Source organism: Athene cunicularia (genome assembly GCF_003259725.1).
Source record: "Athene cunicularia isolate RWA chromosome 17 unlocalized genomic scaffold, athCun1 chr17_part1, whole genome shotgun sequence".
NCBI lineage: Eukaryota > Metazoa > Chordata > Aves > Strigiformes > Strigidae > Athene > Athene cunicularia.
In genome coordinates, this window is record NW_020799122.1 from 4,794,458 (window position 1) to 4,821,188 (window position 26,731).

The following is a 26,731-nucleotide window of genomic DNA, read 5'->3' on the forward strand; positions in this document are numbered from 1 at the left end:
AGCGGTGAACCTGATTATAAGTTTTATATAATAGGATATCTTGAAAGTCCTTTAGTTGGTGTTTGTACAACACTTGGAACTGTAAAGCTCTAAATTAGACAGGAGATCAAGATTTACCACAGTGTTCCTCAGGTGGGTGATAATCTACCTGACTGGGGATGCACAGAGGTTTTCAGTCCATCACTGGGCTACAAAATTATCATATTTGCCCATCTTGTTCTTTCTTCAATGAATTTCAGGGTCTAACCACAAGTTAGTGCATGTGTTTGTGATATTTATCTGACAGTACCTAATTTCTTCAGCAGTACATGTACTTCTGTGTCTGGGTTGGGGATTTCACTGCTAGAACATGCCTGGTTTTGACTGAGGACAGAAGCAGCTTGATTGATAGGCCTCTTCAAATCAAGAGAATCTGTTTCATCAAATCCTCTGGCCTGTCAGCTAGGGGGGAGCACTTTGTAAAACAGCAGAAATGGTAAATTCCCCCATTCCTTGTGTAATAAACTGAAGTTGTGGTATGACTAGCTAGCACGACTCGGCAGCACTCTGAATTAGATACTGAGCATTCTCCCAGATGGAAAATCAACCTCCTTAATCTCTTACGTATTTTAGAATATCGATCCATATAAGTTAAAACACAATGTATTTTTCTTGATAACCGCAGCAATCTAGCTCCTTCTTGCTGGATTTTTTTTGGAATATCCTTCCTTCCCCACCACCTACTTTTGCTCCTCAGTATTAACAAACAAACAAAAAAAAAAGGGCAGTTTAGCGTACCAATATTTTCTCTGCAGTGAAGTCAGAATAGAATATTAGTGTCCAAAAAGTTGTAAAACAAAAGACTATCATATGTTGCACCTTTTAATCATGTAATTGCTGAGTGACATTTAACTCTGAGGCTTTAAGTTACTCCTTTGTCAGCCAGCCTTCTCCTTCTGCCCCTCTCATTCCTCCCTCCTCCTGAAGCAACCTGCTTTTGCAGAGTAGTGCTTTAACTACACTGAAGTTTGGCTGGGCTTCTACATATTACAGGGGGGGGAGTTTAATGTGGCATTTTATAGGAACGCTTAAGATTAAACATCATTCACGATAAACTTGAGTCCATTTATTTAATAAGGAAGAGGAGTGTGGGTTTTCTTGTTAGGAGCAGGAACTGCTCGAGGAAGGCTGCAGACAGGTAGCAAAGGCATCAGTTCTGATATGAGTTTGCTAGTGCTTAACCCTGGAGTTCTTGCTCCACTCAAGATTTGCTTTGCAGAATCTAATTATTGCAGGGGAGGGTTGCAAGCATCTAAGGAAACATGACTGCATTTGGGGAAGCGGGTTCGGGTTCCTGACCTCAGGCCTCCGGGGCTGCAGAGGCTTTTGATTATCTGAGACTGAGTTTGATTAACCTTGCGGATAGTGGAAATCGTGCCAGCCACATTACTCTAAAGCAGTGCTGGCTGCCATCTTATTCTGTGATTCATAAAGCACCGCTGGAATGAACTCCAGGGGGAATGCAAAGATGCTGGAATAACAGCTGAGAGTAAGAAGGAGACAAAGAATAAAAATGAGGGGAGAAATGTAAAGCAGTTTTGAATGGAGGTACTAATGCATCCAAGCCACTTATTACATATGGAAAGAGTTAATATTGCCTTCTCAAAAGAGGCTTTAAAAATGCATTGAAGCCCCTAGTATGAAAACATTTGCTCTGTATATCTGTGCCTTTCACTGTGCTTATGTAACGTTTACACAGCCGGCAGCTCTTCAGACCGCTGTCGCGTGGAATGGCTCTCGCTGCCAAAAGGCCTGGGGTTCTTCGCTGGTGTAAATCTGTGTGACACCAGTGGAGCTACTTTGCTTTATCCCAGCTCGAGATCCAGTCCATTGTTCTGTAAAACAGCCAGCCAGTGCTACCCAGCAGGGCTGCGCCTGTTCCTGCGGCGTAAGCTGGTGTGGCACCCGCTGAGAGGCTGCTGAGATACCAGGCTGGTGGGGTGGGACGCAGGAGGGACCCTGCCACCTCGGCTGTCTGGACCGTTGGAGGCTGAGCACGCCTAACGGGTGGGTGGAAAACATCTAACGGTCATTACTCTGCACTGCTGGTGAAGGGAGGGGACATCTGCAGCTACTGAGGATGTTGTTCATCTCGCTCCCCTGGTCAGAAGCCACGTCCTGGGAATAGTGCCCCACTTAGCTGCCTTTTGTAGTTATTCGACAGAAATGCATCCATTTGAAAAGAAAGATCCAGTGTCTGAAAATAGCTTGTCATCACATGAGTCAGTATAGGAGCTCAATGAGCAAAACACTTGTGCCGATTAACCTGTGTTTCAGTGTTTATGCAATGTGTTTTCCCTTATGGTCAAAACCTAGAGGGTAATATTATTTCCCAAAATAGAATCAAGCATCTTTCATCAGAAGATATCCCAGAATTTGAAAGACATCAGTGAATAAAACCTCCCAACAGCTCCTTCCATTAAAAAGAGGTAAGGATCATTTCATCTGTTGCAGAGACATGCAGAAGAGGTATTTAGGGGAGGAAGGAAACGAAGCTCCATGTCCAGCAGCGCAGCCTCAGAAGATCCTTTGTAGTCTGGTTACCCATGGGCAAAATGCCTTGTTTACTGCTGCATTGAGAGAAACCTGAACAAGACTGGGGAAAAGGTAGATGGGGTCTATGGAACCAGTTTACTTTTTAAGAGGGAATTAATTATAAATAATGTAATTACGGAAATAAAACGTGCTGAGGATCCTGTGGCCAGGCCCTTAGTTCTCGAGAAGGGGCCCAGCCAAGTTTTCAGGTTCAGCGTGTCTTTGTACTACAGCAAAGAGCATTTTTTAGGGGAACTAATTGATCCAAGTCAGGTATCTTGGCTAGAAAGTCAATAAAGACAAAATGACCAGGGTTTTAGCTGGGATTAGTCACTCGGAATCAAATCTGAATTTGTACCCCTCAGTTTGAACCGCTGACTTGATTTGCTGTATTACTGTGATGATTCAATGGTACTACCTAAGAAAAAGACCTTTTAGCAATGCAGATTTATCTTGGCCAAGCCTACCTTCCTACTCCTGTCTGGCTTGTGGTCCCTGTATGATCCAGAAGTTTGCACAGTTTTATGCATTTTTGGAAAATTTTAAGACCAACAAACGTGGTCAGTTTTAACAATAGATCTCACCGTTTAGCCGAATCCAAGACAGTTTCTAGAGATGGCACTTGTCTCTCTGCCAGTTCAGGCCATCACACCCCCCAAGGCTTTCCCATCCTTTTGCAAGAACTGTGTTATTCCCTTCTCCGCCTGCTTTGGCTCTGTTTTATGCACCAAAGGGAGGAGCTTGCATTTGTGCCAGTGATCACATAAGGATTTTACCTGTGGTAGCCTTTTAGAGACCTGCTGCATCCGTACCCTTCAACAGCCTCATCTCTTTTTCAGCTTTATATCTCAATTACAAAAATTGTAGCCATTGCATTGCCAGAACTAAGTCCTCCAGGAGAGTTATTTTCCATGGGGAATTGTGCCATAGCATCAGATAACACTGTATTGATATCTCCATGTTGAGTAAGATGTACTGTGCCTTATGAAAGGCTCAATTTTCTAGCCTTGAATTTGACATTTCTATTTGTCTGCCTGGAAAAGAGAGTAACTTTGTGTCCCTTCATCTTCTTTCTCTCCTTCCTCTCTCTTTCTTGTGCTCGCTCTCTCTTGCTCGCTCTTCCCTGTTCTCTCTTGCTCTGATTTAGCTGGGGTTTTGTCAAAGTTCTGCCAGCAAAGTTTGCTGTAACTTTGAGATCACACAGGCATCTGATCTTCACATTCTTCTTTTTTTAAAGCAGACTGATGTGGTACGTTGTAAACTGCCAGGAGCACTTGCTAATTTAGTAGTTAATGACAGTCACAGAGAGTGTTTTTCTTGCCCCTGGAGAGGTTTTAGACACAGCTGGGGTAGATTTGCCACTATCAATTATGCACAATTTTAAACAAGAATTGGCCAGCAGGGGCCTCTTTTTTTTTTGCAGAGTGTGGAGCGTGAAGAATGGGAATATGGCAGCTGGTACCTGCCTACGAGGGAGAAGATATATAGGAGTCAAGAAAATAAGGGAAAGATTAATAGCTTACTATTTTTAAAGTTGCAGTTTCAACCCAAAAGTTTAAATGCTACATTAAAAGTGGCCTGGTGTTGTGTTGTGGGTTTGTTTTTTTTTTTTTAATTGAAGCATCCTAACTTTATAGAAAGGCTTGATCTGGCTCTAGTCTAGCCACAAGCAAGTCAGTAGTGTCTGTTTTTAAAAGCCAGCTAGGGAGGAAGGATTCGGTCTCAGATACCATGTTGCATTATCTTTTAATCCTTAAATGAAGACAAAGTATGAATTCAGTTAGATCTAATGGTATAGGTCAAATTTCACAGACAATAATTTTATAAAAATGGCTTGGCTTTGGGCTTCCCTCCACCAGTGTCAAGCCAGAACAACTCCAGGTAATGGGAAATGCCAAGGATAAGCATCTGACCTAAGTAAATGGCTCAGGTCTAGAACAGTCAACATCTGGATCTATCTAGGTCAGCCTCATAAAACAGCAATGTTTAAATTACAGGACCAAAAGGAGTGGAAGGCCGTGGCTTGCAGGCAGGGTTTTAGCTCTCTCGAGATGTGAAGGCAGCTGGCAAGGCAGCGGAGCCATGCCGGAAGGTGACAGTCAGTACCCAGGAGGAGCGTGCCCTAACCCCTAGCTCCGTGGTAGCAGAATTGGGGCACACAGCACTTGCTGGTCTTACGACAACATTCATAATTTTTCCATGATAGGTGCTTTAAGTCGGTAACATTATATCCAGAAAACAAGAAAACCGCCACCAAAAAAATCCTCTTGAGGACAACTCTGAGAACTGTCAATTGTTAATAACTTGGATTAACTAGGTTGGTTGCCATCTGGAACAAATGCAGTTCAGGATTAGATCAATGCTGTTATGTAGCTCAAAAAAAACCTTTCTTCACATATTGTATGGTTGTGACACATTTTTCTAAAAATGCTGTCTCACAATCAAGCATGAAATAAAACTACCACCCATACTTTTACCTTCTCCTCTCTCCGTTTGTGAAGAGAAGCCAGCAGGATGCCCTGGTGACCTCTAGGATCTTAGACAACATTGTCTGAATAGTCAGAAGCCAGAAGCGATTGGAATACCCTGTTGGAATGCCAGATGGCTGGTAGGAAAACAACGTTGTGTTCCAGCTGTTAGAGGCCTTATATATTTCATCGTCATCTGAAGGCAACTAGTTCTCATTTGACTAGGTACACAGTGAAGGTGTCATCAACATTATTCATTTGTTGGAATTTAATCTTTCTAATGTATCTGAAAGCTTAATAGATTAGGTAAGTGATGTCAAGTACAATGAGGAAGAGGCAGGATTTTGACAGAAGATTTTTTTTTTCCTTTTAACATTTGTGCTCATGGTTTTATTATCTGCGGAAGCTAGGTGACAGGACAGGACCTCCTCTCACGTCCCTCTCCCAGGAGAGAGAACAAAGGGGAGAGGACAGAGCTTTGCTTACGCATCACTTGGCTTCAGTCCTGCCTGTAGCAGCAATGTTGCCACGCAGTGGTAGTTAGGGGGACGTTTGTCCTCAGAGACCTGGGCTGAGAGGCTCTACCGACTTAAGACCCCAGAGCACCAATTTGTAACTGGATGCCAGTGGTTTTTCATTGTCTCTAGGTCGGTGCTGAGCATGAGGTGATGCAGGAGTGCGGGTTCTTGGTGAGTCTCTGCCCAGCCCTCCCTGCTCTGCACCTCGCCTTGCTGCTGAGTGACGTTACTCACCTGTTGCAGAGCTGAACTAACAACTTGCCAGCTCTGAAAGAGAAGCTGCACCAGATGCTAATCTAGCAGTATAATGTAGTATACTTTGATATGAGGCTGTGTTTCCTTGCCTCCCTGTCTACCAATTCTGATGACATCTGTTTCATATTTCCCCTTGATAGAAGTTGTGACACATTACAACATACAAAGCCTGGCTGATTCCTAAAGCAAGCTTTACAGAGGATGCATTTATGTGAAAAAAATGACACTCAGTCTGTGAAAGGGGCCAAGCTCTGCTTGGAGACGAATCCAGTACTTGTAGGGACCCATTCCAGTTACTGCTGTAAATGCTGGATCAAGGTCGTGGGTGCAGCCCTCTATCTTATGAGGATTTCCAAGAGAAATCCAACAAACATGTTACCTGGGCAGCTGGAGGGCCAAGTTTGTGATGTGATCAGAGTCATAGTAGCCTGAGAATGGGGGAAATGTTGCTTAGAAATACCTTGAGGAGCTGAAGGAGCTGTATCATATACCCAAGGCTAACACTTCACAGAGAGTGCATACATGTAAATAGGCTTTACTCATGTGAGTAAGCCTCCTGGGGCTGCATAACAGACTGTGTGTGGTATGTGTCTCCCTCAAAATGATAATAAAGCTTTCTAATTGGGAGTATTTTAAGTCTAGACAGTAGATCTGTCAGTGTTTTTCCCCTTCATCTTTTTTTCCTGCTTTTGAACGATTCTAAACTGACAGCCCTGGGGAGTGTTGTTCCCTCTTATCCATGGGAGATGTATGGCATGGCAGGGTAAGGCATCCCCCCTTCCCCTGGAAGGACCATTGCATCAGGAGTTTGTGCTGTTGTACAGTATATTCTGTGTGTGCCGCTCGCTATATAACGCACGTGGGGAAAAAAAAATCCGTATTAGCAGGGATGTCTATAGTCTCCCACATCTTCCCCCTACACTCTTCTTTAATGGTGACACCAGACTGGATAATAAGAAGCATCTTGTATAAAAAAGAAGGGAATCGCAGACAAGGCTTTCAGGGTTCATTTTGTTGGCAGCTTTTTAAGTGGAGTTTTTTAGGCTCTTCTGTTTCAAATACCATAATACTTTTTGAGTTAGTAACTATGAATTACGACAAGCTTTCTTGATATGCCAGGTTATAATCCTTTAGTGGTTTTGTTTATTTCAGAATATAATAGGAAGCCGTATCAATTATCATGACTGTATAAATGTTGTTCCTCTCTACTAGAATATTCATCTTGAGACATATCATCAGATGTTACCTGTTCTGACAATCACGTTTTTGTGCCATTGTTGGGCAACAGAAACAAAGAAAAACAAAATGTTAAGAGTGTAAGGGATAAAAGAGTGTTGAAACTGTTGTTCTTTTCCTGTCTTTGGAATCTCCGAGATCTTGAATGTTTTATTCCTGGCTGTTATTTTGTTACCACAGTGTGAATAGAAGTCATTATCTGTAAACATTTGAAAAGAGAGATGATTTTCATAACTTTAAATCCTACAAAGGATTCTAGTAATCTGCTATGTGCATGCCAAGGTAAAACTCAGCCTTTCATCTGGTCTGATCCCACCCAGTCAGTGTAAAATGTTCCTTTGGTGAATGTCTAAAGCATATAGTATCTTTTGTGAGAGGCAGACAGAAACAAAAACAGGAAGCTTGGCCTTGAAGGCAGCAGCAGGAGAAGGTGTATTATAAAGAAAGATGTATTTACAGCCTTCAGGTCATACTTAGTTGTTAAGAGTTTATTTTCGTAAGTTTTCGAGGGAAGATTTATTTTTTATGTTGGTCTGCGTTAATCACTGAATGGGATCTTTCTCCAGATCTGCTTTAGTCTCCAGTAGCTGGGGGACAGGGGACTCAGGTCTTCTCATTCTCAGCAGTTTGTTGAGAATTTTCTGCTGAAGAGCTTTTGAACTAGAATATAAAATTAACAGGACCATTATAATGAACCAAAATGCCAAGGAGGAGTCGATATGAGATGGGCGTAATGGTTTCTACACAACAGTGTAATGTGACTGGGGTCAGTAGTGGTGTATATTGTTTTCTGGCTCTGCATCCTTGATTCAGATCAGGGCTCTTGTGTAAACTGTATGAAATGGGTTGGCAAGTCCCGCTCCATCCTCTGGAGAAAAGCTCTTCATAGCATGGAACCCACACCACTGGCACTGAGCATCTGACTTTTTAAGATGCTGAGCAACTATGTCTTGTTCCGACTCAATGGGAATTGCAGATTTTGATCTTAAAATGAAGCATTAATATTTCCTCTTCAGGTGGACTCGACAGCAAGGCTGATTGTTGGGTGGGTTATGCCATACTGAGCTGCCTTCCTTGCCCTGGCGCTGTTCTCTGCAGGTCAGTGCTAAGGGAAGGGACAGGGAATTCTCAGCATCATAATGTCACATGTATTAAGTCTTATTATTCGTTCTGCTTTTAAGGATGCAGGACAGGAGGACTCACACTGTAGGGCTGTGTGGGGAGGCAAGGGCAAAAGAAGTGGAAGTGGACTAAAACAGCAAGAGAAAAATCCCTTTCCTGGGCACTGAGTTGTGCAGGGCTGTTATTAGGGAAGAATGCATAATACTGGCAGACAGGCTCTTTTTCTGTCCTTGACAGGAACAGTAGCAATTTTTTATTTATCTTTTGCAGAATGTCATTATGTTTATAATTGTGAGTTGGGTTGAGAAGCTGGATCCAGAGAAAGTTGAGAGGTAACTGCTGGATTGTGACTGGACTATGATAGAGCCTGAGATAGGCTCCGGCTGTAATTCAGTCACTTCTGTCCACTGAGCCCTGCCAGTGCATCAAAGAGCTTCTGCCTTGCTGAACTTGGAGACTAAACAAGATGTAAGGAGAGGAACCAGAGAAGAGAGGTCCTGGGCATATGCTACTGGTTTCTGATGCTTCAGTTTTGAGTGGCACTGACACTTCCACATCTGTGCATGCCATTTGTTTGGGTAAAGGTTAACTCATACTCTGAAGGTCGTAAGTGATGTTCTCAGGATGTTAATGCACTTAACTGTTGTGTTTTCCATAGGGTATTTTTCTTTAATCTCCCCCATGACTCCATCATGGAACGACTGTCTCAACGGAGGACTGATCCTATCACCGGGGAAAGGTTAGCACTCATGTCTGATGTTTAACATTTTTCAAGACTGCCAGTGAGATGAAAGCACCAGATAGACCTCACAGAAGTCTGAGGAAACTCAGGAATATTGTGCTTTTGCTTAGGGATTCCTTAAAAGAAAAGTTAAAACTGTCATAGCTACTCTAGTACCAACCCACCTACCTGCTGCAGCAAGCTCCGGTTGTCAGAACAGGACATTTTACAATCTTGGAGCCTGAAATCTACAGCAGCAAGCAGCTCAGGTCTAACATTTTAATGGTAACTAAATTGGTTGGTAAAATAATGCTGAAGGGAAGATGTCTGAAACCTAGCCTAAATGCAGCTGGTTCTCAGACATTCCCGTGGGCATTTTGAAGGCTTCCCAGCTGCAGAAAATGGAAAACTTGCTGCATTTTACTTCCCCCAGCTCCTGTGATGGTTCTGTCTGCTCTGAGATATTAATATGTTTCCTGCTCAGTAGAGCAAACTGAGTCACTGTAAGATTGGGTTCTCAGATGTGGCACTTGACCCCGCTGGCCCTCGCATCACCCTGCCTCACCAGTGAGGTTTACTGTCTTCTCCACCCTTGTTTTTTGGGGAACAAGTAACGGTGAAACATCTGCTGGAATTGGTGTGGATTTGCAGTTTCACTTGGGCTCTGTTTTTATGATTCCCCACACTTAAATTGTAAACCACTGTTTTATTTTTCTAATGGTTAAACGCATCCTATTGAATCAAAGACAAATACTGAACCCTCAAAGATTAACGCCATGAATACTGGATTTGTCCCAGAGTGATACATGATTATTCAGACATCTCACTCGAGGTGCAACATTAACTTGTGACAGCAACAGTGCTTTGCTGTAACTGTTCTCTTTGTTTTAGTAACAAGTGATCAGTTGTTCAGAAGTATGAAGCAAATCATTCACACATCTTTGCATTTCTTATCATTAGGATTAGCCTGTTCAGTATCTGCTCCAGTTAACACGCTTCCTTCTTCCAAACTCTGGGTTTTATTCCTTCCAAATTCATCGCGAATTGAATTGGTTTAGATGCTGTGTCTAATCCTCGGCATTATGTTAAACCTGCGCTGCTGGCTACAGTGCAGCGAAGAGGGTGGCCTTCAGCTGTGTTCTAAAGAGTTCTACTGTGGAATGAACTCTGTGTCCACACCGTTGGACCAGCTGGAGCTGCAGTGCAGTTCTGTGCAGAGACAGAGTCTCTGCTTCTCTCCTCTGTTTTGCATCTATCCCAACAGATCAGAAAATTTGGCTGTACAGGAAGAGGGATAAACTCTTCCTGCATTAGGGTAAGGGAGACTTTTACTCAGAAGTAGAATTACTGTGGCAGGAAATTTAAATAGATGTTTGCAAAAGAGCTTTTAGCGACTGTTGGGAGCCTTTGGTGATGCAGAAACATTGTCAGAATTCTTTTGGTGTCAGCTGCCTGGGCAGGCGGAGCTGGAACTGTGGCACTGCTGCATGATTCTGGTGATGAAAACCTCTGTTTTGCAGAAGCCTGCTGACTAGATGAGTGAATTAACAATTGTGAATTCGGGGAAGCCAAATTCTGGCATTTTGGAAATTAGAAATAACCAAAACCTCGGAGTGAATTTGTATCTTCAGCTACTATAAAAAGATGTTAGGCATTATATTCTCCGTGTTATCTGCCCAGACCGAGGTGGAGTATTTGTGTCGTCTTAACTTCTTCCAGTGATCTTTAGCACTCACAGTATTAACCCTCCTTGTAGTGGCTTGCCAAGAGGAATCATACCTGCCCTTCAGGCCCCGGCCTGTGGTGATCTGCAGACTGTCGCTCACTGGAAGCGCTCACCCCCATGCCCTTCAGCAACGCCTGGACACAGGGCTGTTCGGGCTCACCGATTCAATGCAGAGAAAGCACTCAAAGTTTGGCAGGTTTTTTCCTGACTAATGTCCAGCATCAAGCCTAACAGTAAATATATATTTAACAGATGCTAAGGTTTAAGGTTAGGCTTTTTTAGATGCTTTTTTTAAAGATAGGAGTCAAAGATTACAAGTAAAACATGTTACTTTGGGATTGGATCTGGAACAGATCTGGAAAAGCTTCTGAACCTGGAGCACTGGGGGTGTTACAGGGATTTCTCCACACCCTGTGTGAAGGATATAAACACTAGCAGCACTCTCTCGGTGTTACCTCAAGAGAAACACTTGGCTTTCGAGTACCCAGGATTCTTGAGAGCAGGAACGACAGATTACTTGCCCTGGAATTTCCAATCATGGTTTTAGAACCCCAACCTCGAGTAGAAAGAGGCACTTCCAAGGAACTGTGATAGGCAAAACGGAGTATCTTAGGAAGTGGTTGCTGTGTCCCCAACTTGAGCTGAAGCTGTGGCATTTATCTCCTCTCCAGATATCACACTACATTCAGACCAGCACCCACACCGGAGATCCAAGCCCGCCTCAGGCAGAACCCTAGAGACAAGGAAGAAAATATTGGGAAGCGTGTGGAAGCCTATAACAGGAACGTCAAGGAACTGGAGGAATTTTATGAAGATGCCTTTTACGTCAATGCTGACCAAGACCCTTATACTATCTTTGAGTTTATAGAAAGCTGTATCATAAAGCCACTTCCATGCAAAAAAAAATAAAAGATCAGAATTAATAAGGATGATTTCTGGAACAGTTAATTTTAAACTTTTCCCTGTAATGTTTGCAGTCTGGTCACAGAAACAGTCACGAGTGAAGAGGAAGCCAGCCAAGGGAAACAGAGGCCAGAAAAATGTGGAAGCCAAAAACGGGGTGGGAGGCCAGAGGGAAGCAGAGGCCAGAAAAAAGTGGAGGCTGAAATGAGGTGGGAGAGGCTTCTTTTTCTTTTTTTTTTTTTCTTTCTGGTTGGCTCTGGCTGCAGTAAATGCTCAGGTAAGTGTTCTTAACTGGAAAGTCCTTGATGAAGAGCCCAGCGCTCTGTTAGCGAGCTCAGACTCTGGCTATGGAAATGCACATTCTGAATGCTTCCAAGAAAGGGGCGTGATTTGTTGTGGTTCAGAGGAGCACTGAGTTTGATGCCTTTGTTATGTCTCCTTCTCTCCTCCCTTGTGTATGAGTGTGAATTCCCCTTCACCAGGGGATGGAGAGGAGCTTCAACTTTCTCCTGGAACCCTCTGTGCGTGGAAGGATGCAGGAGGCACGTGTCTTCTCCTTTCAGTACGGCCTCCAGGAGCCTTTTGGTTTTAGGTGACTTCTCGGATACTATTGCTGTAAGTAAGTTTGGGTCTTTGTTGCTGTCCCTGGTGGTGTGTGTCTGGGTCTATATGGGGTGCTGTAGAGATGTACGTGCCAAATCTCCTCCTTGCACCTGTAAGTTCAGGTGGGAAAACACTGGTTATCCAGATGGGGACGTTGTCTTATTTTCGGAGAGTTTAAGGGCAGAATTTTCAATACCTTTGGGGGGTTTGGTGAATGGGAATTGGACCTTCCAGCCGTGAGGGCAGCTTTAACAATCTCAGAATAAATATCTTTGAAATCTAAGAAAGCCAAATCCTCTGGCATCAGCAACACAACTCTGTGCCTCTTGCACTGAGAAATTCCAGCTCGTAGTGCCAGGCTGAGGCAGAGGCTGCTCCCACAGCACAGGGCCCAACCCCAAACCCTCCCGTAAAGCTGGGCAAGGGCATTTATAACAGTCCTACCTGTTACAAATGTGCTGTTTGGTAACCTACTTGGGCAGCTGTTTTTTTATGCTGTTGCTATAAAGATATGCTGTAGCATGCATGCATAATTGGGAGCCCTTCTATTAATAATACATGGGAAGCTCATCTTGCTAATATCACCTTCATCTGAGTGTTCCTACTAAATATTTTGATAGATGAAATGGACAGAGAGTGTATTTAAATACTGTTTGTACTGCAGCTAGGGTACAAAAGGGACAGTGCATCTTTAATTAGACAGGTACATCTGCTTAATTAATTTAGCTGTAAAGCCCTTTTTCCTCTTCATTCTTTCATCTATATGCGGACGCTATATTAGTTCCGCTCTGCTGGTTCCATAGAAACTGAGAAAAAGAGCTCGTCTCATTGAGATGCGCTTGGCATGTCTGGGTACGGAGTCTCAGGTCAATGGTCAACCCCCAAGGGTTTGCAGCAGGCCTGAAGTGCAGAACGTAAGGGTTAGCAGAACATGCTAATACTCATGTAGAACTCTCCCTCAGAAACAACTAAAACAATTGACATTCATTTAATTACTGTAAACGAAACAGCCCCTGCATCACTTTGCATAGTAAAGCCTGTTAATACCAAAAAGGTTCAGTGGGTGGAAGGAGGAATTAGGCTTTTATAATTGGAATGCAACACTTGAAAACCAATTTGGTAACTACGCTTGATTTTATTAGCATCTTATTCTGGCAAAACAAATGTTGAGCAATGAGAAAAACAAGGTAAAGAGGAGGTGGGAAGAACGCAGCAGGGACCAGACGTTACTTATTGTACAGCTTGCCCAGTTCTGAAATGCACATCTTTTATCACTCCGCTTTCCGAAGACGCTTTGCTGAGAGGGCTGCTTGGAGGTTGTGCTGTACCCTATATATTATGCTGTTAATTACGGAGTTCAGCAACAAATGAGTGTGTCCAACTGTTCCACAAACTTCCATGTCCGTCTGCTCCAAACAATATTCAGTGCACTGCTGTGGAGGGACGCTGCAGCACCCCCAGGGAGGAGACACCCCCCCGCCGCAGCTCCTGGCAGATTTCCCCTTCTGCCTCCTTTGCTGTCTCGCCTTTCCCCACAAGGCTTGGGTGCTGCTTGGGTGCTGCTGCCAGCACAGAAACAGTAAACGTAGCTGGTTTTGCCACCATCCGTTCACAAGGTGCTGTGGAGGCTGCGGGACTGTAATGGAGGGGGAGCCAGCCAGGCGTTCGTACAGGTCCTTAAGATTTGGTTTAGAGCAAAGCCAGGCTTGGCAGGTTCCTGTGCCTGGGTCCTGCTTCCCAGAGGGGCAGCTGGAGCTGAGCTGATCTTAAGTAGGAGCGACCTGTGGTTATGACCCCAGAGCTGCCCATCGGTGTCGCAGTTGACAAAACTGAACCTGAAAGGTGGCTCTTGCCTTGTCATACGGACTTCGTACAGAAAATGGGCTATTCCCCTCTACAGGCAGGCTCTCCTGGGTTATTCTCCTCTTTCTGCAACAAGAACTACTTGATTCTACAGAAGAAAAGGTGATGTCAGGCCCCTTTCATCAAATAGGTTGATTCTTTAGTAGGATTGTTTTCTGGAGCTGGAGTGCTGCCGTGCGGCGGTCCGGGAGGCCGGGAAAAGAGAGGTTGAACTACACTGGCGAGGAGAAGGGAAGGGTTGTGTGGCTGCAGGGCACTGTCAGAGCCCAGGTGCTCTCCCAGGCTTCACCACCGGTGTTCTGTGACAGTGCTCACAGTGAGATTTTTATTATTAAGCTTTTCTTTAAAAAAAAAAAAAAAAAAAAAAAAAGCGCAAAGGCTTATGCTGAAGGACTGAGTGCTTAACTACACTGCTCTTGCCAGTCTCAGCTCTTGGCACCCCACGCCCCTCCCAGGAGTTCAGTCCCTTAAAATACAGACATTACAAACAAGTACTTTATTTATTTATTTAGAATAAAAAAGGAGCAGGATTACAATGCTACTGTTGCAGTATACAAAACATTCATCCAGGTTTGTTTCACGTTTACAAAATGTGCCATATACACAGCATCAATATTCACAGCAACTTCGTCAGACCCTCGCAGGAACTAAGTCTCAAAGGAAAAAAAAAATCCAGAAACTAAAGATTAAAACTCAACTTTGCTTTTCATTCAGGCTGGTGACTGTGCGGTCGGCCAGCTACAACACCCACACCCCAGAACGGAATTAAAGTAGCATGAAGAGATCAACTAGATTAGCAGAGCAATTAAATTAAATTCTCCTTTGTGCGGTTCCATTTGGATGGCTCTTGGGTTTTCCCTTCTCAGGGCTGGCTCCTAGTTTCATGTTAAGAATGCTGCAGGGCTGGCACAGCCCTGAAACTCCTGCTGGGGGCTCTCGGCGGAGGTGAAGATGCTCCAACACTCACATCTGGGTTGATACAGGCGCAGCCTAGGCCAGCACAGGGAATTACTCCGCTTTCGGTAGTGTAGCTGATGCTAGTAAGTGCCCTGTGTAGCAGCACTTAGTGTGAAAACAAGCCCCCACGTGACAGAGCAGCAGGAGTTCCAGGTTGTTTGAGTGAAGAGGGGTGAAATCTGAGTTAGCATTAAAAAATAGTGAGAATGAGAGTATTCCACCTGACACCAAGGGTCTGGGAACATCTCCAGAGTAAAGGAAGAGTTAGAACTGAGTACAGCCAAAGATTAGCACAAAGGGAAGTTTAAGTGAGAGTATGTATACAAGGCCCTCCCCCCTCAGAAGTGAAAACTAAAGCTCTTGGGCATCACGTCATAACCTCTACAAGTTGTGAAAAACTCTCCTGGGCTGAGACTTCCAAGAGAAGACTCGACTCCATCCTGTTGAGACTCCTGTACCTTGGACAGATAGGACAGGACTCCAGCTGAACAGAGCCAAGCTCAACTTGTCCTTGTTTACCCACACGGAGGAAAAAAAAAAATCAGCTTTCCAGCCTGGTATTTGCCAGCAGAGCTGTACACTAGCAGGTACCTCCATGCGGACATTTGTACCAGTTCTGGTTAAAGAATAAACCTGCCCCCTGCGATGGATAACCAGCGCCGTCTGTGTTTACAGGCCTGATAGAGAAAGCTTCAAAAGGGAATATCAGGGGGATTATTGGTAACTACTGTCAGCATCTCACCTTTATTTACTGGGAACCCATAACACCTTCTTCCAGTTAATTTAGATGCCCACTATAAATCTTTTGCTGCAGCTACAACACTTTGAGGCCAAGACTGCTATCGCCTTACTTCCAGCTGCAGAAGTATGAACGAGTGCTCTGCAGTAACAAATCTTGAAGTTTATTATATTGTTAAGCATTATGACTGCTACTAAGTACACATTAATAAAGTGACTGCCAGGAAGAATTCAATAACCAGCATGAACGAGGTTGTAAGATGCCAGCAAGCACTTTGTCGTGATGGACAGCAGCGAGCACACGGCGGGCTCTCACCGACGTACCCAGCCCCACTCGTGTGGAAAGGCAGAGACCAAAGAGGCACCTTCCTCTTCCCGCAGCCACCGTCCTGCCCCCCCCGAAGAGAATCTCCTGGTGGACACATCTCACTGGCCTTGCACACAAAGTTTAGAGTTGTCAAAAGAGCAACAGCCTCAGTGATGAACCCCACGGCGTGGCGAGGGATCGGAGGAGCACGGAGGGGCTTCCCCTCCCTCTCTCCCTGATGCTGTATCTGTAGGTGGCAACTGAGACTCCGGCAATCGTGCCTGCGAGGCCACTGCTTCACAAACTGGGCAAGTCATGCAAGGAGGGCTCCGTGTTTGAGAAACTACTTGTACAAACAAGTCTCCTGTAAGTGTTAGTTTAGGGCAGAACAACACAAGTGTGATTTGTTGGCCTTTAACTAGGACTATAAATGTTTGCATTCAGTTCTTTTACATCAATAAACCCTCAATGAGGATAGAATAAATGGAGTTATGCTGCCCACAATCACTGATGATACATTAGCCAGTGGAAAACCTGGTAAGTTGAAGAAAATCAGGGTTGCATTAGCAACCATAGTATCTCCTCCCTAGAAATACACAATAAAATTAATAGGATGGGGGAACATACAAAAGGAAAGGCTGACCGAATGATGAAGTCCCCAACCCAAAGCTGAACTGAGGTAAAAGGCAGCAGTGAGTTCCACTGTCACCAATTCCAAAGCAGGAGGTGGAGTTTGGAGACCCAGGACAGAGCCCTCATGACCCCAGACGTTCAGCTGAGCTCCAACAGTGGCATCCAGCACCAAGGTACAGTGCAGAACTGCCCTGCTGAGGCATCACACCTGCACTCCTTCAGCCCAGCGGAGGAGGGAAAAACTCTTGTTATCAGCGTGAGTAGCAAATCTTAACTGCTGTCAGAAGCTACTTATCAAGGACAACGCCACATTAGCTTCAGACACAGAACACAGCATCCCTGGCTATTAATTCTCAGACGCAAGAGCAAGTACCACAATTTAAAAGAAAAAAAAAAAAAAGAGCAGCAATGCATTGAGAACCGCTTAGTTTCTGCTGAGGCATAAACAGCCACAGTGTTTATTTTACCTCCAAATGGCAAAGCAGTTCAGGAGAGCTTCAATGATTCACTTAGAGATCTGTCAAAACTTAGTGAGATAAACTCTCTGATTTTGTGGAATTTGTTCGTTGAATACTTCACCTGGTGTCTCAGATCGGACTGGGCCTTAATATTGGATAGCTCCACTACGTATCAGTTGGGGAAGGCAACTCTGTTCATGGCAAAACAGCTCGTAGCTTCCTCACCCACTCACCTCCGCCGCGTGGGGTGAAAGCGAGGGGTCTGGTTAGGACACCGGGAGGGATAACGCATCGAGGGGCTGCCGCGGCCCTGCAGGTGCTTACAGAACTCCAGCAGGAACGGGACTAAACCTCCACATTCCCAGAACTGCAAGTCATGAGTCCAAGACGGATAAAAGGTTTCCTGAAGGAAGTCTCTCAGCTGTTAGCTGGGCAGAAAAATCCAGTGAGATCAGCATCAGAGGTTAAATGTTACTGGTCTGAGGTGTGCTGTACTACTCAAGCCTACACTAGTTAAAAATACATTTCGGGACCAGTGATGGTTTAAAAAACAAAATTAAATCACAATACTTCTTTACCTGTTGTGAATGAGTCAGGGTGAGCAGTGAAAGCTTTGTGCTAAAGGATCTCCACTGGCATGCAGACAAAGCCGACATCATTGGCTTTAAAATTCCATTCTCCCAGCAGTCATAAATCAGGTTAAATAAACTGGCAATGGTATACTGAGTATCTACTGCCTTGAAAGACAAGGAAAATAAACATTAATGCTAGGTGTACTAGAGCTCCTGCATGTCTAAAGCATTAAAACTCAACCCAGGGAAATTCAAGGGAACTGCTGAAAGTAATCACCAGGAATTAATCTAATGATATCATCATGCTGAACCTTTTGGTCAGCCAGACTTAAACATTTCAGCAGATCAGGATATTATCATGGTTTCTAAGCCAATATCAGAGAAATGTTCTTTGACTTTTTTTAAAAGCACTTACACGTGGTTCTGGAGAGCTCTCTCGCCTTTTCCAGTCAGGTGAGTTTCAGAATCAGAACACTGCTCGGGGCTGCCTGGACAAGGGCCTGCAGCTTCCACTTCAAACGTTTTCTCTACCACCATGAATAAACCTGTTCAGCTTATATTGGAAACTGATGTCCCCCCAAAAAAACCCATCAACACTGGGAAGAGGATAAATGCTGCCCAGGTACAGTACCTGCCCCCAAACTACACACACGTTAGCTATCAAGGTTACTCTTTGCTTTACTAGATGCTATCATGATCTACATTTTCTGTCTTTGCAGACACACTGAAGTAATTTCAATTTTCAATGCACAGCAATAAAAAACTAAACATTTCTTTAATACAATTATGGTACCACTTCCAAGGATATTTACAAACAAGGCTAATTATTTTACAGATGAATGTGCTTCTGCTGTTCTGGGCTACTATATTGATATTCTTCTCAGTCAAAGCACTGTCATGCTTAATGCATGAAACACTGAATAATAAGGACAGCTGACTTGTTTTGATGTTAGCTGAAAAAAATTTGCTCCTACTAAAGGTGAAGGAACATTAAGAAAATATGCATAGTCATTGAATCAAGGAAATGAAGCACCAATCCACACATGCATTGCTGGAGACTGATACTGTCAGGACAATTCCTTGATTTTTCAAATAGCTACTTCACACACAATTAGAAGTGTCATGAATCACAAACAGGGCAACACGTGAGTGTCCAGATCAGTACTCCGAAGAATGTAAATACATAAACTTTGGATTATTTGACAACATGGATTTAAGTTAACAAGACAAACTGTACTAAATAACCATAAACATTTTGGAGGTATTATTCCTCTAACACTGCATAGGAAGTCAAAAAGGATTCTCCTGCTCCCCCAAGGAACTAGATGCCAAAGAGAGAAAGATTTTTTTTCTGATAGGACAGTTAAAAGGCAGAATTAATTTCTGGGCTCAGCCATGCTACATCACTGGCGTATTTATGAACCTCTTGATGAGAAAGTCGAGGTTATACAAGAATAGTTTCACCACACTCCGTGACCACCTGTGGAAACTTTACCTGTAACATGTCAGCCATGGTGGTGTTTGGGTTTGGGCTGTTCTGTTTGGGTTTTTTTTTCACTGCGTCATTATGAAAAGAGAAACTGTCAGCTGGGAGTGATTACTTGTGTGCCAAACTTCTGTAAAACTCGATTACAGTATGAGGCAGACTCAATTCAATTGAAAATAAGATAAATCGATGTTTTTGGTGACTGGACACTGGAAAAAATTATTCCTGTTGGTAGAGGGTTAAAGTGAAACAAAAGGCATACACATTGGCAAAAGCTAGGAAGTAGTTAGAGCTTAGTTCAGAAAAAGAAAGTGGGGCAAGAGACTTAGAGCGTTGGAAATTATATATATATTAGTGTTTAATCTAATTGCTATTAGTTTAATAATTATTACATTTAAAAATTATTCTTACTGATCCATATTTGACTCAGGCAGCCAGTATTACCCTTCTGACTGCAATACTGTTAAGACTTAAGAGGCAGTTAATCTTCTAGACTTTAAGTGAAACTAATATAATGGCCAATTTCTTTCATATGGCTGTAACTGGCATACGCTTCACTCTGCAAGAAATTAGAACCACAAATTATTTCGATAGTTTAATATTCTGCAGCAAATGCCAGTGCTTGTTAAAAAGCAAACGAGCACACTACAAGCTGAAGCCTTCTCTACCCACCAAGACCATTCAGGAGGCAGCTCCGCTGTTCCCATCGGGGCAATCACCCGCTGTGGGGCGGGAGGGACAGTTCACAGCTCGTCCTTAAGACTTCAGTTCCTTTTCAGTAAAAGGAAGCGTGTGCTGCCGCTGCCGCTTCAAGGGGTGCATTCCCAAACCCTTTATAAACTCGCTCTTCCAGGTGCACTCCTGTTTCTGGAGCATGGAACAGGCTCTGGACTTAAGGAGTTCCTAGAATCTCCGATGTATTTACAGGGCCGTGGACAATGTCTTCGCTCTCCAGTAAAGTCTGTATTCCTGTGCTCTGTATCCTTCAAGACTGAAGGGACCTTATGCAGTAGAGAAAATACTTTATCTTTACATAGCTTTTCTCTAGAACACAGGAGAATCACAGAACGTGCAAGGTCCTTGCAATAACCTCTTGATCCATTCAGGATCTGCAAATAAGAAAACAAGTTGTTTAAAGCTGGAGGTAGAGGAATGACACCCGAGATGAACAAACCAAATAGTAATCCTTAGACAGTTTGTATATATTCACCAGGCAGGATTAACTGAGCATTCAGAGGACTCCAACTCCATTTCCGTCATGAAATTTCAATTAATGCCAGTTTAAATCCCACTTCAGCAGGGGACAATATTAAGGTGAAACAGTCCATGCTGTATCACTACATACTCATCTTGATAGCTATAGAGGGAAAAATTTAATGGATCACCATGCCACAAATGTAGTGTCCTCATTTTCTTAACCAAAATTAGATCCTTGACATAATGCAGTCCTTGGTTCCTGTTTCTTTGTCCCTGTCCAACAGAAGTAAATCAAGTTTACAGCCTCTCTATGGAGGTTTAAGTCCTGTGTTGATCTTTAGCGCTGACTGGAATACCCACATATTATGGGGAGAGGAAAAGTATCACCTACACTTTAAGACAAACTGTTAAGAGCACTCGATCATTTTTTTAAGTGGACCAGTTGGGAAGAAAACAATTTTCTTGCACAGCTTGTCCTTCCTCAAACTCTGAAAATGCAAAGCCAAAAGGCTGACTGGCTCCCAGAGCCTGCCGTTGTTGTCTCTGAGTGATGTACTTATTGGAGGTTTGAGACCCACCCCAGCAAGGTGCCAGCTATTCCTTAACCTGTGCTGGGGCAGTGCAGCTTGCACCGAAACAGAATGTCAAAGACCATCGGGTCTTGCAGAACTGGATGCTAATATATTCAACTTGAATATAAACTAACTGTTGTAGCACTCCAGCATAGATTACGTGTTTACCCAGCTCTCATTAAAATTAAATATTTATAAATTAATTTCTGCAGTCACTATTTTGTAATTAACACGTGCCACTAATGCATGGACAACAACAGGACACTGTGAAATGCAGAGTGATAGTGCTTCACGTGCTAAGTGTCTGAAAGAGAAAAGTCAGTGAAACCAACTCAAGTCATTTTGCAGCTAAAACTTAATAATACATAATCTTGCCCCCTTTGGCTACAGGAAGTTTACCTTCTGGGGTTGGATGCCGTGCAATGCTGTCGTGAAGCAAACACCTCCTGTATACCAAACTCTGGCAGGATTGGTAGGTTAGGAAGCACCTGTGAAAGGACAAGTGTTTTATCAAGAGGCTTGGGGCTGTATTGTTTTGTTTTGTGACCCGCTCCTATGCCCTGGCTGGAGGCTGGGTTCTGTTCCCAATGGACCTTGCTTTCTGAGAGGAAGGGCAGTAAAGAGCTACATGAAACATGAAAATTAATAATTTAGTAACTCAGGTAAATGAAACTTCACAAGTGTAACCAGTTACATATGGTCATGAAAATGAAAAAGGCTGAAAATCAGTATAGCAAGTTTCCTCATTAGCCAAAAATTTTAGCATACAGTAGAAGAGGTGTAAAGCCTGAGGGTTACTGCACAGGGGAAGAACCAGGCGTCTCTTTAAGGTGACTGTTTAGCCAAACTAGCACGTAGTATCTGTTAGGCCAAGTTCTTCGTTTCTGACAGACTACTGACTTGCCAAGCCTCCAGGGACAATCACCCATGTACCCGACACATGGGTGTTGGAATACTTCCTTTTCAAGCTGTTCCAGAACTTTTCTGACTTTTCAAACTGACTGTTTCCAGTGATTTGTTAAATCGCTTTTGTTTTCAAATGCTGAAGGAGCTAGAACAAACCCTCCTTCATGTGCTGTTCCAAAGGATGACTTGTGCTTGATTTTTCCTCACCTATTTTCCCCTGCCTCCATCCTCCCCCTGCTTGAAGAAAAAAGTTAAGACGATCAAAAGCATTTAATTTGAAAACAGTGTACTGATAAGAGAACCGATCCAATGACCTCTCTCTCATAGAAGAGGACAGGTAGACAGAAAATCTGCTTGACTGCAGCATGGATAACATGCTTCATAACTCCAACACTATGAAGTGGTTTAGGGTAGCTGTGTAAGTATGTTTCAATTATCCAGAGGAGGGCAAAAACTTTTTAAGAACCAGTTACCTGAGCCAAATATGTCCATTGGAGCAGACTGCCTGTTTGCGATCAGTGAATGGCAGGATCTCTTTACACAAGCTGCAGTGCTCTGGAAAAGTCTGTTTGTTCATTTTCTTTAAGATATGCCCAATCAGCACCTGGGAATACACAGCAGTCAGCGTTGTTTACAGCAAGACAGATGCCTAGTGAAAGGTGGAAACGTCTCTCAGGATATTGTGATTTCAGAATATAATACAGGATGCAAAGTTCTATGCTCTTCACCGAATTCAAAGAAATAAAAGCCTAAGAAATAGAATACATTGATAAGTATTAAATTATTCTCGTTTTATTGTCACCTCCTAAAGACTTCTGTCCTAAAGAGATGCAGAATTTAAGAGCAGTAGTGTTATGTTAATCTACTTTCAAATTTAAAAAATACTGAAGAAATTGTCATCGTACCACTTTACAAGATGCCACTGACCATTACAGCAATGCTTTCACGTTCTTATGTCTATCACAAAGGATGTGCTAAAAAAAAAAAGCCCTGTTCATAAGCTACCTGGATGCATGTCTTCAGCAGTTATCTCAGAGTATACATAATGTTTATAGTAGAACATTTACGTGATCAAATTTGTCTTTGACATTTCAATAGATATAAAGCACATCCCAAGGGCCTTTAAAATGTGACAGCAAACTGAATAGATAAAATAGAATTTGGAAGGCAGCTTTTAATCACTATAAAAAGAAGAATCTTGTTTACAAGATAAGAAAAGCAACCTCTCAAACCTGAATTTATAGTAACTGCATGCTAGAAAAGCACAGGAGCTCTGACAGAACGCTCTCCCAGGGAATCACTGGTGGCCACACTGTGTGTGCTGCTTAATTGCAAGTCCAGCAGAGAACAGCACACCACCTCAGCAATGGAAATGTGCTTCCTTCCTCTCTTTTGGGATGCTATGTTAAGGTTGATTTTGAGAGTTCAAGTGATTTAAGGGCTCAGGTACCGAAAAGAACTGTTCTCTGCTCATACAAAGAGGTACAGAGACATCTAAGATATTCTTGTCATCAAGTCTTAGGAGCCGGGAGGCCAAGTGGCAAAGCGTTCCCATTGAATCTTCCTTTGTCTCACATCTATATTCATGGCCCAGCATGTTCCTATCATGGTCAAGTTTCTATCATGGCCAAGCATTCAGTTCTGCCTGTTTATTGTAGTTCAGTAAGTGCAAGCGTGCCTGAAGGTTCAGGCCCTGTACGTTATAACAAAGACATTCATTCAGCTTGCTTAAGTGAAAGTCCTGCATAAAAGTTCTGAATCACTGGATTTACCTCATGGAACACAATCACTTTCTGAACTTCTGTAACTGATCTTGCCACTGAACAAGACCTGATGTACCACCTGAACTGTGACAGTACTTTCAATTATAAATACTTTAAGAAGTGATACTGCAACTCTTAAAATTAGAACAGCAGCAGCAGACTAACTGACTAGAGGAAATACCTCCTAAATTTAGTTCTCTAGAGATGATAGATTAAATAAGTTTAGCCATGAAAACAAGCATCCCTCTCAACCAGTACATGTTCTAAACCCACCAACAGCAGTGGAATAGTCCTCTCCCTTGTTCTGCCAAAACTCAGGCACACTTATTCTTTATCGTACCTGATGCAAATTTCAACACCTGTATTTACATTTCCTCCTACTCCATAATTTCAAGGAAGGACAGCTTACACTGTACGCTCTATAGAAGCTGACCGGCAAGGATGACATGATTACAGTTCTCTTTCCCACCCAAAGCTGTATTTTCATTTAAGGGTATGGAGGGGAGAGAAAGAAGGAACTTGTAACAGCGAATCCCCAGAGCATAGAGGTGCACTTACTCGTGCTGTTCTGTCATCATAGCCATCATCGGACATTAAGAAGTCACAGACTCCTCTGGTGGGAATACTGGTGTTTTCTGTAATCCATGTGTGTAGATAAACTTCTCCCAACACCCGTTTCATGTGCTCTCGAGTCAAATGCATTTCTACTGCCTCAATTTGTGCCTGTATTTCAAGAAGCTTTTCTTCCATTGGCTCGCGGCCTCCTATGTCACTTGACTGAGGAAGAGAATCCTCTGCAGTATCATCTATGTCCATACCTTTGCCCGTGTCACATAGGCCCTGCTTGCTGGCTTGTTTAGAAGTTCCTTCCTCTTGATCATCTTCAGTGCTGCCCATCCCAGGGGAATCCGATATCAAGATTTTTGCATCCTCATGTGACGGTCTCCACATGACCTCTGAGGGAGCTTTCTGCATTGACTGGTACAAAATCCTCAGGAGAAATAGCTTAAACCGCCAGAAGTAAGTAGAACCACAGCTCTCAATCTTTTTATCCAGTGCTTCCTGTAAGAACTGAGGAATATGCTTATCCTTCAAAATTTTCCAGCGTACAAGATCCGTCAAGTCCACTTGCCGGAAAAGGTTCTGAACAGAAGATTCCAAGAGCTGGGCAGCTGCCTCCTCAAAAGTCTTAAGGGTTACAAACTGAACCTGGTAGTTCTTATTAACTGGGTGCAGGCCATTAGTCATCCCCTCTGTTGTAATAACGGCTAAGTACGCCCCGCACGGGCTAACGGCTATTCCGTGAGTCCTGACGGAGCCAAACACTTCTGAGAGCTTAATCAGCTGGTGCTCAAACTTTAAAGCAACGTCCGTGAATATAGGAATCAGCTGCCTCACCTTTCCATCACTGGAGCACGTGTACACTGTGCCGTTCTGTTTGTCTGCGGTCATAGATACAATTGGCAAAGAATGAAGCCCTGTCACGTGGGAATTATGGACATTAAGACCTGCTTTGGATATCAACAGGAGACACCAAAATACGTATGCTCCTCTCGCAGCCACCACTAGGCTACAGCTACATTTCTGGTAGGGGTGGTAAAGAGGAATGCATTTGATACTGTGCACTGGTAACTGGTCCATTTCTTGCCATAAGACTACAGGTTGTCTCAGCGTAAAGTAGCCTTTGACTGCTTTTAGGTTGACAGGAAGGATCTTAACCGGTCCAAAAGCACTCCCCACAATAAGTCCACTCATCTTTCGGTTGTTATGTTCATACTCCCACCAAGACAACACACTTGGGGAATTTATTCCGGACTCTATGGTATTGCAAGAAGTAATTGATTCCTTACCCAGAAACGGAAGCTGAAATTGCCAAACTGCAATGTTACCATTTTCAAAGAGTACCGCTAAGAGCACGCTGCCGACGTCCCGGCATTCGTTGTTGTGTTTAACCTGCTGAGTGGTGCAGATGCCCGACCACTCCATGCGCACTGGAGTCTGCATGCTGTGCCGTCTCTGAAATTCAGAGAAATCTCCTAGTTCTCCCCTGGCAGTGTCAGCCTTAGAAAGTTTGTAACTGGCTTCGTACAAACGCTCCCCGTAGATTTCTGTCAGGTCCACCAGCTGCACCCACTGCAGCCTGTTGAGGTTTGCGTGGATGGTCAGTCGATTGTCCATGGTTAAAGCTGCGAGCAGGCACCTCCCGTTGGCGTCACAGCCCAGTGGGGACCAGCTGGAATACTTGAACCCTCGCATGGGTGGCAGCGACTTCCCCTCGGGATTGAACACTCGATCTAGCATAAACGTTTGGCTAACCGTTGGATCCACCGAATTTGCAAACCTTTCCTTACATTCAGCTACCTCCTTTTTTGGACCAACCTAAAAGATAACAAAAAGAACTTAAACAATTGTAGAACTTTTTTTTAAGATGAGTTTCCTGGAATTAATTCCCACTTGAAACAGATCATCCCCTATCACAACCCATACTACACTGTCTCCATGATTAATTAATGTCACTCTTAAAGACTTAAGCCTCATTGTTGGCCTGAATTTGTACAGTTTTGACTCTCAGCTACTGAATCTTTGTCTGGTCAATCAAAGACCCCGTTTTCATACTTTTGAAGTGTGTCTTTAAAGATACTTGGCATAACATTCAAACTGTAAAGCTCCCAGTATTTCAACTCAAGTTACTCCATATTCTCAATGCCCTTCTGGAAAAAAAAAAATCCACAACAGCATTATTATTTAATAAGTTATTCACCCAGACTTGCCACCCCTTTGTATGTGAAAAGTCAGATGCCCCCCCCCGAAGCCCAAAAATCCTTGCTGCAAAAATCTTTCAGCTTAGGTAGAAAACCAAGAGAGATTTGTCATGTCCCTCTCAGACGAGGGAGACTGAAATAACTGTCATCAAATTACCGTAACTCAAGTGATTCTTCGACAAAAACTGATAAACTTTAGAATCCCTGAAATCCACTTGATCCTGGATCACGTTTCACCCTGACGTTACTGGGCTGTGTATGTTTTTCTCCCCTGCGTTTTTAAAACGCATCATCGCATGAAATACTGCGCGCACTGCAAGTTGGAGGAGCAGCCCAGGGGGAGGCGGCCCCGGGGACTCCGCCGCCACCCCGGGGGGACACAGCGTGGCAG

General features: G+C 43.5%; 2 protein-coding genes across 6 annotated transcripts in view; one reads left to right on the top strand and one right to left on the bottom strand.

The window, feature by feature from the left end:
• AK8 (adenylate kinase 8) overlaps positions 1-12,705 on the top strand; it is a 71,515-nt gene extending 58,810 nt beyond the window's left edge. Inside the window, exons 11-12 of the mRNA XM_026860780.1 lie at positions 8,832-8,912; positions 11,292-12,705. Of these exons, the coding sequence (XP_026716581.1) occupies positions 8,832-8,912; positions 11,292-11,529 (319 nt within the window). The 3' untranslated portion in view covers positions 11,530-12,705. The remainder of the gene's footprint in view (positions 1-8,831; positions 8,913-11,291) is intronic.
• A 99-nt stretch (positions 12,706-12,804) lies between these two features.
• Positions 12,805-25,953, bottom strand: GTF3C4 (general transcription factor IIIC subunit 4). 5 transcript variants are annotated; one of them, XR_003399595.1, is made up of 5 exons: positions 24,137-25,953; positions 22,289-22,419; positions 21,309-21,397; positions 17,661-20,249; positions 12,805-14,077 (listed from the first exon to the last, which is right to left on the bottom strand). XR_003399595.1 is itself a non-coding variant. In XM_026860388.1 (4 exons), exons 1-4 carry the CDS (start codon positions 25,877-25,879, stop codon positions 20,185-20,187), a joined length of 2,028 nt encoding a protein of 675 aa, XP_026716189.1. In that variant the 5' UTR covers positions 25,880-25,953; the 3' UTR covers positions 14,357-20,184. The 5 variants fall into 5 exon arrangements, 2 of the variants coding, with proteins under 2 accessions (XP_026716189.1, XP_026716190.1); XR_003399593.1 differs by lacking the exon at positions 12,805-14,077 and having other exon boundaries at positions 14,357-17,819; positions 19,813-20,249; XR_003399594.1 differs by lacking the exon at positions 12,805-14,077 and adding an exon at positions 14,357-17,510.
• Positions 25,954-26,731: the final 778 nt, after the last annotated feature.

Coding starts and splice junctions, on each gene's coding strand:
- GTF3C4 (XM_026860388.1), bottom strand. CDS start 25,879: ATGCTAGATCGAGTGTTCAATCCCGAGGGGAAGTCGCTGCCACCCATG. Junction 21,398..22,288: donor AATGGACATATTTGGCTCAG/GTAACTGGTTCT, acceptor GTCCTTTCACAG/GTGCTTCCTAACCTACCAAT. Junction 20,250..21,308: donor ACGGCATCCAACCCCAGAAG/GTAAACTTCCTG, acceptor TCTTATTTGCAG/ATCCTGAATGGATCAAGAGG.